Source organism: Triplophysa rosa, linkage group LG12, assembly GCF_024868665.1.
Source record: "Triplophysa rosa linkage group LG12, Trosa_1v2, whole genome shotgun sequence".
Classification (NCBI taxonomy): Eukaryota; Metazoa; Chordata; class Actinopteri; order Cypriniformes; family Nemacheilidae; genus Triplophysa; species Triplophysa rosa.
Window position 1 is genome coordinate 12315967 of NC_079901.1, and position 10225 is coordinate 12326191.

Here is a 10225-nt window from a genome sequence, read left to right on the forward strand (position 1 = left end):
TCTTCTCTGGATAAAGTGTTAATTTCAAACTCTAAATGCAAGATAATAACTAAATTTTTAAAGGCTTCTATGGACCCCTGCATTTACGCCACGGACCACTGGGGGTCCGGGTACCCCCGGTTGAGAAACACTGGACTAGACCATCTGACCAATCAGATCAGAGTAGGCTGATAGAAAGGAAGGGGATTAGACAGATGAATCGCTGAACGAATCATCTGAGAGTCTGTAAAGAAGTAAGGTAATAATAACTGCCTATTATTAGAAAATGAAAGTGTTTTTACACCATGTATGTACGTAAACTTGTTGTTGGACACTCCATAAACCAAAGAAGGACCTTAAAAATCACAAAATATTTACTCTAAGTAAACTTCACTTTTTATGTGTGTGCGAGGGTCAGCATACAGTGTGCGTGATGCAAATTTCGTCCTGTATATTAATGTCAGAGCCAAATTTTGTGACCGCACATACAGGTCACACACGGGCATTGATTTTTTTTGCAGTAATTAGTTTATACACAAGGCGGAAACTGTGCTCTGTGTCATTCGTGCGTCTCTGTGTCTTGTTTCAGCAGCCAAAACATTTACAAAAGTTCTTTGTCAAAAAAATTAACACTGGCTGACAAGACGTAAATCACGAAATAAGTTATATGTCAATTATTTTGCAGCACTTGTTAACAAAAGGAAAACTAGATTAACATTTCCAGAAGCAAAAACTGGTGGTTAGAAGGCTGAAAATGTGTTTCCTTGAGAACAATGAACTACAATGTGATTGGTACTATGTGTCTCCTGAGATCTAATGCCGTGACAGGCTTCACATGTTTGGGATCTCAGACTGTATAAATCCGGTGGTCTGCTAAACGCATGTTACAGAGCTGCCATGCTGACACTTCAACTGCTTTTAAGGGTCCTGTTATCTCAGGCAGAAAAGCCTGACTGCAGGCCACAGTGGCATCACCAGCAGCCTGAACTAGAGAAAGATGGAGACCTGATCATTGGGGGCATCTTTTCCTTCCGCACCACACAAGACGGTTACCTAGATTCCTTTACAAAAATGCCGGTAATACGTCCATGCAAGGAGTAGGTATATCTCAGAAAAAAAAACATATTTGTCTTGAATTGTCATATGAATTCCTAATTAACACTCTTTGGGGAAATGTATGTTAATTGTTAAGAAACAAAACATTGTCTTTTAAAGTAAGTAGGCTAAAGAAAATGCTATTGTGTAACATTCACTGTAAAAAAAATATTTGTCTTAACTTTTTAAGTGCTATCAACTTGGCTTTACGAGTAATTTCAGCTTTTTTAAATTACTTCAACACATCAAAGTAAGTTAAACAAATACAACTTATTTAGTTGTTATATTAAGTTATATCAACTCACCAATGGCCAAAACATAGTAAGTTGAAATAACTTATAAAGCCAAGTTGATGTACTTAAACAATTGAAATAGGAACACTGTAAAAAATTATTTGCTGCCTTACATTTGTATTGCATTTAGTATAAATATTATAACATTGCTGACATGACATTTTCCTTTAAGTTTCAGTTTCAGAGAATTCAAGCTCGCTCACACAATGATGTTTGCAATAGATGAGATAAACAAAGCCACAGATATTCTTCCCGGAGTAACACTGGGTTACATGATTTACAATAAGTGTGGATCCACAGACATACTTAGAGCAGCAATGACATTGGTAAATGGTGTGGAGAAATCCCAAATATCAGAAAACTGCACCAAACCACAGACAGTCCAAGCAATTATTGGACATTCCGGATCAACACCAACTATGAGTTTTGCACGGATTGTTGGAAGATTTTATATACCGGTGGTGAGATATTCAATTTGTTTTCTTTTTTTATGTTATAATATTAGTTTTGATATAAAAAATGTGTCATCATATATGCACAATACACAGCACTTGTTTTCTTCTGTCTGCAGATCAGTCATTTTGCTACATGTGCTTGCTTGAGCAATAGAAAAGAATATCCCTCCTTCTTCAGAACTATTCCTAGCGATTACCATCAGAGCAGAGCGCTGGCCCAGCTGGTCAGACACTTTGGCTGGATGTGGGTTGGAGCGTTAAGCAATAAAAATGATTACGGAATAAACGGGATAACCACATTCATTACGGCTGCTCATGAAGAGGGAGTGTGCATTGAGTACACTGAAGCCTTCGAAAGTACTGGTCCATACAACGAAATACTGAGAATAGTGAATATTATCAAAAGCTCCACATCAAAGGTAATAATGGCCTTCATGTCACACAGAGAGATCAAGATGCTGGTCGAGGAATTATACAGGCAGAACATTACAGGTCTGCAGTGGATTGGAAGTGATGCTTGGATCACAGATGATTCACTTGCAGACGGCCCAGGCCACACTCTGCTCGTCGGGTCTGTAGGATTTACTGTCCGCAACGCACAGATCCCTGGACTAGGCCCTTTTCTACGAGAAGTCCATCCCTCTCAGTTCCCTAACAGCACGTTTCTCAGAGAATTCTGGGAGTATGTCTTTGACTGCTCTTTGACTCAGAGTAAGGTAAAAATGAGCTGTAACGGGTCAGAGCACCTGCGTGATGTGCAGAACTCCTTCACTGATGTAACTGATTTAAGGATCTCTGATAATATATATAAAGCTGTTTATGCAGTGGCCCATGCGATCGATAACTTGCTTTCATGTGAGCAAAACAAAAGCTCAACTTCTAATGCCTGTCTAAAGCTTAATCAAATAAAGCCATGGCAGGTAAGGCCAGAACATTTTCTATGAACATAATGAAACAATCATAAACTATAACCATATTTAGCCCCGCAGACACCAATGTTTTTATTCACTTGTGTGCTGAAGGTCTTAAACGTCTTGCAATTGGTCAATTTTACCACACCCAGTGGTGAAAATTTCTTTTTTGACAACAACGGAGATTCCCCAGCGAAGTATGAGCTGATCAATCTGCAAAGTGTTAATAAAGGAAAAATGAAGGTCCAAACCATAGGCTACTATGATGCATCTTTGCCTAAAGGTCAGCGTTTCTCCATGAACAATGTTCTGATAGTCTGGAGAGAAGAAAGTAACGGGGTAAAGCATGTGTTGTATTTAAAAAAAATAAACCTACAAACAAAAATGTATTTAGTAGTACAGTCGAGTAAACAGATTTCATGTTTGTGTGTACTGTATGTATTTGTATATGGCAGGTGCCTGTGTCTGTGTGCAGTGAAAGTTGTCCTTCTGGAACTAGGAAGGCTGTGCAAAAAGGACGACCTGTCTGCTGTTATGACTGTATTCCATGTCCACCAGGAGAGATCAGTAACAGAACAGGTACACAATAATCTTATTATCTAGTATTAGATATTAGGTATTAGACATTTTTATATAAAATTGCTTTTTTTTGCCTTTCTAGATTCCATTGCTTGCCTCAAATGCCCTTTTGCACAATGGTCAAATACAAGAGGAGACGCCTGCATCCCAAAAGAAGTTGAATTCTTGTCATATGATGAAATAATGGGAATACTTCTAGCATTGTTTTCATTAGTTGGGGTTTTTTTCACAATAGTAACCATGCTTATTTTCTACACCTACAGAAGTACACCTATTGTCAGAGCCAACAACTCAGAGCTGAGCTTCCTGCTGCTCTTCTCATTGACTCTGTGTTTTCTCTGTTCACTTACTTTCATTGGTCGCCCCACTGAGTGGTCCTGTATGTTACGTCACACAGCGTTTGGGATCACTTTTGTCCTCTGTATCTCATGTGTACTGGGAAAAACAATAGTTGTGATAATGGCCTTAAAAGCCACACTTCCAGGAAGTAATGTCATGAAATGGTTTGGGCCTGTACAACAACGTCTTACTGTTCTTGCCTTTACACTTATACAGGTTCTTATCTGTGTGCTTTGGTTAACAGTCTCTCCTCCCTTTCCCTTTATGAATTTAAATCATTATCAAGACAAAATCATTCTAGAATGTAATTTAGGTTCAGCTGTAGGTTTCTGGGCTGTGTTGGGTTATATTGGTCTTCTGGCTGTCATCTGCTTTGTTTTAGCTTTCCTTGCACGGAAACTACCTGATAACTTTAATGAAGCTAAATTGATCACTTTTAGTATGCTCATATTCTGTGCAGTTTGGATAAGTTTTATACCGGCTTATGTAAGTTCACCAGGAAAGTTTATTGTAGCTGTGGAGATATTTGCCATTTTGGGCTCCAGCTATGGTTTACTGTTCTGTATTTTCTTGCCAAAATGCTATATAATTTTACTGAGACCTGAATTTAATACTAAAAAGCTTGTCATGACAAAAACATTACATTAAACATTAATAAAGTTTGTGAAAAAACATCACCAACATAGGCTGTTAGACCATTTCTACAAATAAAAATAAACATGACTGAACTGTTGTGTGATATGATAGCCAAACATTTTCAGAACTTGAAAATCATAGAGGCCTAGAAAAGGTCTTGTATTCCAGATGGAGCAAGTTTGCAATAAGAAAGATGTTTATGACCCAATAGTCCAAACAGAATAAGTAAGTATAAAACTACTACAGCAATGAAACAAACAGAGACATAATAAAAATAAAGACCAACAAGAAATCAACAGTCACCACACCACAACACGCCTCCTTCAAAGATACAGTTGTTTTTTCAGTATTTAGGAGCAAACAATAAACAGATTAAACAATCCTAATGCTAGTTTGTTATTTATGTTTCCTTATTCAATAATTATGTTGTTCTTAAAAACACAGCTTTATTCTTTTTTTCTCAAATGTAACATTTTTGATGAATACATTTATGTCCATTAGGAGGTTAAGGACTTTAAACATTAGTTTTATAATATTAGTTTAATAAAAACGTTTTTGGTCTACGTGGAAGCAGGGCGCCCCCTCATGGGCGCCGCCAAGTTGACATTACATCTAAAGCTTACTAAAGCTTCACTGAAGCTAAAACCCTTAAGACATTGTTATTGTTCATTGAAATAAAATAAATTATTGGCCTGAACATTATATGAAACAATTAAACTATCCAAATATAAGAAATGCTGCCAAGGCAATAAACTAAAAGCTGAGGCACAAACGTTATAAAATGAAAATAAAAGCTAAAACCAGAACTGAAACAAAAATCAACGAAACGTATACAGCAACATTTGAATAAATAATAAAATGACAAAAACACAATTGCTAGAAAAACTATCATTAAAGGTGCAATTTGTGATATTAAGGAGGATCTACTAACAGAACTATGTCTTCAGAGGTGTATAAAGATGTTACATAATGAAGCATTATGTTTTTATTATCTTAGAATGAGCTATTTCTATCTACATACACCATGGGTCCCCTTGCATGGAATTCACCATATTGTTTCTATAACTGCTCTACAGAATATGTTTAGTAAATATGTTATCTCAATCGGCAAAGAAGCTAAACGTAACGACATCTTAGTGCTTTGCAGCAACCATAGTACAACTAATTCAAAATATTAATAAAACTAAAACAACACTTAAATCACTCTGGTTAACAAACGTCATGCAGCAATGGCACTAGGTGTCAGAATAGGGTCTAATTCTACTATCAGTATAAAGAGACAGATAGACATTAGCAAGTATTTACTAGTAAGTGCATCTTCTCACAAATAAAATTATGAAAACAACATTGTAATGAACACTGCAGTCGAATACTAATGGTTGCTAGTTTTAAGGTGACGTTCTCAGATTAGTCACATGGTCTTGGATCTTTTGAAGTACACACAGCAATGACAGATCTGTAGTGTCAGAGTATATCTACAAAAATGTCCTATTTACATTCTGTGCAATGTCCGTTGAACTGTTGAAAAAGCACTATAACACTCACAATTGTACTATTATTTCTACATATTAGCATGCTGTGGCCTTGTGCTTACAACCGAATCACAGTCGTGCTGATTTACAGCCATAATGCACATTTTGTTGTTTATATTGTTTAGAAGTTTTATCAGTGTCAGATTTAGAGGGCCCTTGACTTTTGTTCTTATGTTGTTTCTGCACATACTTGTGATGCTGTCAGCCATCTGGCACTGCCATAACAATTTCCTGTTTAGTTTGCTTGATAGTCAAGTTTAAAAGATTGCGTAACCTACATTCCGCTATATTTTCCAAAGCAGTATAAGATTATAAATATGTACGTGATTCTTTCTCATTGGCTAAGGTTCAAGGCAGAAAACACGCAATGCATTTGTAAAAGCAACACCCACAACGTGGAATAAAACGCTGTTATATAAGACCTTATCAGAGGTTTATCGTCTTAAGGGGTAAGAATGGGGTTCCTGCACACATGGCTTCTGTTCACAATGGTGAGAGCAGCCGACCCTCCATGCAAGTTATGGGGGCCTCCAGACAGCCCTCAGCTCAGAAGAGATGGGGATGTGACAATCGGGGGCATCTTCTCCTTCCACAACAGCTGGGAGGAGATGATACCCACATTCACATCAAGACCAGAGCGGCCAAAATGTAAGAGGTGAGCAGTGATATGTTGTATGGAGATTATTTGACATGTACAAATCAAGTTAAAATAATTGCTGTAATTTACAGAAGGTATTTTAATCATTGCATTGCTGACCTGTTTGTCCAATCAAGACTAAATCATAACTTTGACTGTATTTTATAGTTTGAGCCTCAGAGAGTTTCAGAATGCACAGACAATGGTATTTGCCATAGAAGAAATCAACAACAGATCTGATATTCTTCCGGGTGTCAGGTTGGGTTACAAAATCTATGATTCATGTGGATCCATAGAAATGGCTCTCAGAGCCTCTCTGTCACTAGTTAATGAGGAAAATGCTTCTCAGTTGTCCTGTCAAAGACCTATCACAGTCCAAGCTGTCATTGCAGAAACATCCTCAACTCCAACTATTGCCATATCAGCTACTGTTGGGCCTCTGCATATACCGGTGGTTTGTATTTTTATCTGTTGATATTTCTCTCATGACCAGACTCATTTTGCAATAACGTGTAAGAATGTTCCTACTAATATATTATTCTATTGTGTTTAATGGGGATCCTGCAGATCAGTCATTTTGCAACCTGTGCCTGCCTTAGCGACAGAAAGAAACACCCATCATTCTTCAGAACTATTCCCAGTGACTACTACCAGAGCAGAGCACTGGCCAACCTGGTGAAATATTTTGGCTGGACGTGGGTGGGGGCTCTCTGCAGCGATAACGACTACGGAAACAACGGCATGAACACATTTATCAAAGCAGCCACAGAATTCGGAGTGTGTGTGGAATTTTCAGAAGCATTCTTCAGGACCGATCCCAAAGAAGAAATTCAGAGAATCGTGAACATTGTTAAAAGTGCAAGCTCTAAAGTGATTGTGGCTTTTGTATCTTACTCAGACATGGAGGTTCTTCTGGGTGAATTAGCCCAGCAGAATATTACCGGGCTGCAGTGGATTGGTAGTGAGTCTTGGATCTCTGATATGAACATTGCTACTGGTAAATGGCAACACATTCTCAGAGGGTCCATGGGCTTTGCCATCCCAAAAGCTGAAATAAGAGGCCTTGAGGAGTTTCTTACCAAACTCAGCCCATCGTCTGGTGTAGCTCTGTATAAAGAGTTGTGGGAAACTGTATTTGAATGTAAAATCCCCTCACAAGAAACTGCATTAAGTGGTAATATATGCAAAGGCAATGAAAGCCTGATCAATGTGCAGAACCAATACACAGATGTCACAGAATTACAGATCGCTAATAATGTATACAAGGCAGTGTATGCTGTCGCTCATACTCTAAACCGCACAATGAACTGTTCAAAATGGGACCTAAACCAAGGCAGTGCAAATAAATGCCTGGAAAAAATCAACAACACGTGGCAGGTAGCATGAGCTGCACATATATTAAATTAGTCGTGTCAAGTTTTCTTCAGAAATGAATATAACTTGGTTTTCCTCTTCAGGTACTTAATGCCTTAAAGGAAGTCAGTTTTTTTACGGAAACTGGTGAAAAAGTGTACTTTGATGAGAATGGAGATCCGGCAACGAGGTACGACCTCTTAAACTGGCAGCAGGGGAAGGATGGAACAACCAAGTTTATTAAAGTGGGTTTCTATGATGTATCTTTGCCACCTGATTTACAGCTTTCATTTAAAAACATAAGCATAGTCTGGGCCCAAAATGAACACAAGGTAATTCTTGTAGTTCACAAAGCAGTATATGTGCTTTTGCTGGAAACATTACAGTAATTTGGTGGAAACTGTTACATTTACAGGTGCCTGTGTCTGTGTGCAGTGACAGTTGTCCTTCAGGCACTAGGAAGGCTGTACAGAAAGGAAGACCTGTCTGCTGTTATGACTGTATTCCATGTGCAGATGGAGAAATCAGCAATGAGACAGGTATATTACATTTCATGTCTAAGGAGCTGTGTCCACCGAGGCGCATTTACGCGGCTGAAAACGGCAGGAGCGCGGCTGAAAACGCCCAGCGTTCTTCCCAAAGTTGAGCATTTTTCAACTCGGGGCGCTCGGTCGAACGCCGGCGCTGAGCGTGAAAATAATGCATAGCACCAGCGCAGAGCGCAAAAAAAAACGTCAGCTGATGGCTTTTTTTAAAAGCGTGGGGTTTCCATAGGAAACAATTGAAAAAACATGCCGGCCGCAGGCGTAAACGCCTCAGTGGACACAGCCTCTAAAGCTAGGTTAATAAGAAAGAGGGTTCTCAGATAAAAAGTAACTGTTATATTCAATTTACATCCTCAGATTCTGTGACTTGTCTCAAGTGCCCTCCTACCTTTTGGTCCAACAAATGGAGAGACACGTGTGTCCTGAAACTTGCAGAATTTCTGTCATTTGAAGATGTGATGGGAATTGTTCTAGTAGCGTTTTCTTTGTTGGGTGTATCTTTTACATTAGGCATCGCTGTAGTATTCTTTATACATAAGGACACCCCCATAGTAAAAGCCAACAACTCAGAGCTGAGCTTCCTGCTGCTCTTCTCATTGACTCTGTGTTTTCTCTGTTCACTTACTTTCATTGGTCGACCCACTGAATGGTCCTGTATGTTACATCACACAGCGTTTGGGATCACTTTTGTCCTCTGTATCTCTTGTGTTCTGGGGAAAACATTAGTTGTGTTAATGGCCTTCAAGGCCACACTTCCAGGAAGTAATGTCATGAAATGGTTTGGGCCCTTGCAGCAAAGACTCAGTGTCATAACCTTCACTTCATTACAGGTCATAATTTGTGTGCTTTGGTTAACAATATCCCCTCCTTTCCCATATATGAACATGAACCTTTATCAAGAAAGAATAATTTTAGAATGTAATGTAGGTTCAGCTTTTGGTTTCTGGGCTGTGTTGGGTTATATTGGTCTACTGGCTCTCTTGTGCTTCATTCTGGCATTTCTGGCTCGAAAGCTGCCTGATAATTTCAATGAAGCTAAATTCATCACATTCAGTATGCTCATATTCTGTGCTGTGTGGATCACATTTATTCCAGCTTATGTCAGTTCTCCGGGAAAATTTACTGTAGCTGTGGAGATATTTGCCATTTTAGCCTCAAGCTTTGGATTATTATTTTGCATATTTGCCCCAAAATGTTACATCATTTTACTAAAGCCAGAGCAAAACACAAAGAAACACATGATGGGAAAGTAATTATTATGCATGTGGTCATGTAAACTAAATCATAAGACTACATTATATGAAGATTGTAATTTTAGCTTTTATTTTTGTTTTCTGTTCTCTATTACAGTATATATTCTCTATTTTCTAAATTAAATTCTCTTTATCTTTTTACTGAATTAATATTTTAAATCAAATATGAATAACAGGCAATATACTATAAAGAGGCCTGTTTGGTAAATCACCATCAATTTTATCTTCACAACTTAACAATTGTCACAATGTTTAGTAACTCTTCCGCATAATCATATGGTATGCAGTCCTACTGACACCAAAGTAGTTTTCTAAAACAAATTATTCCAGTCCCACTTTGAGACATTTCCAGCATGCTCGTTGTCCAATACTAATGCTACAAAATATGCAACAAAAGTTTAAAGGATTTAAGACTCAGTGTGCTGTATACTCAACTTGAATGATGCCATAAAATATTCCGACGTGTATCCTTCAAATATCTCTAACAAGCATTTAAAATAGCTGAAAGCAGATCTGAAGCATTAAGTCATAAAAGTCCTCAAGCAGACATCTGAAAATCTCTTAATAAAATAATTTTGAATAAAATTAAATTAAAAAAAATTGTTTTACATCCCTGAG

The 10225-nt window shown here is 38.0% G+C and overlaps 2 protein-coding genes across 2 annotated transcripts; both read left to right on the forward strand.

Moving 5' to 3' along the window:
• Nucleotides 1–1546: 1546 nt before the first annotated feature.
• On the forward strand, nucleotides 1547–4299 carry LOC130562644 (extracellular calcium-sensing receptor-like). Its single transcript, XM_057347768.1, has 5 exons — nucleotides 1547–1828; nucleotides 1939–2742; nucleotides 2845–3072; nucleotides 3189–3312; nucleotides 3395–4299. The coding sequence occupies exons 1-5, from the start codon at nucleotides 1574–1576 to the stop codon at nucleotides 4297–4299; spliced, it is 2316 nt and encodes a 771-aa protein (XP_057203751.1). The 5' UTR covers nucleotides 1547–1573.
• A 2113-nt stretch (nucleotides 4300–6412) lies between these two features.
• Nucleotides 6413–9607, forward strand: LOC130562643 (extracellular calcium-sensing receptor-like). Its single transcript, XM_057347766.1, has 6 exons — nucleotides 6413–6474; nucleotides 6625–6910; nucleotides 7024–7833; nucleotides 7914–8141; nucleotides 8225–8348; nucleotides 8712–9607. The coding sequence occupies exons 1-6, from the start codon at nucleotides 6428–6430 to the stop codon at nucleotides 9605–9607; spliced, it is 2391 nt and encodes a 796-aa protein (XP_057203749.1). The 5' UTR covers nucleotides 6413–6427.
• The last annotated feature ends 618 nt before the right edge of the window (nucleotides 9608–10225 follow it).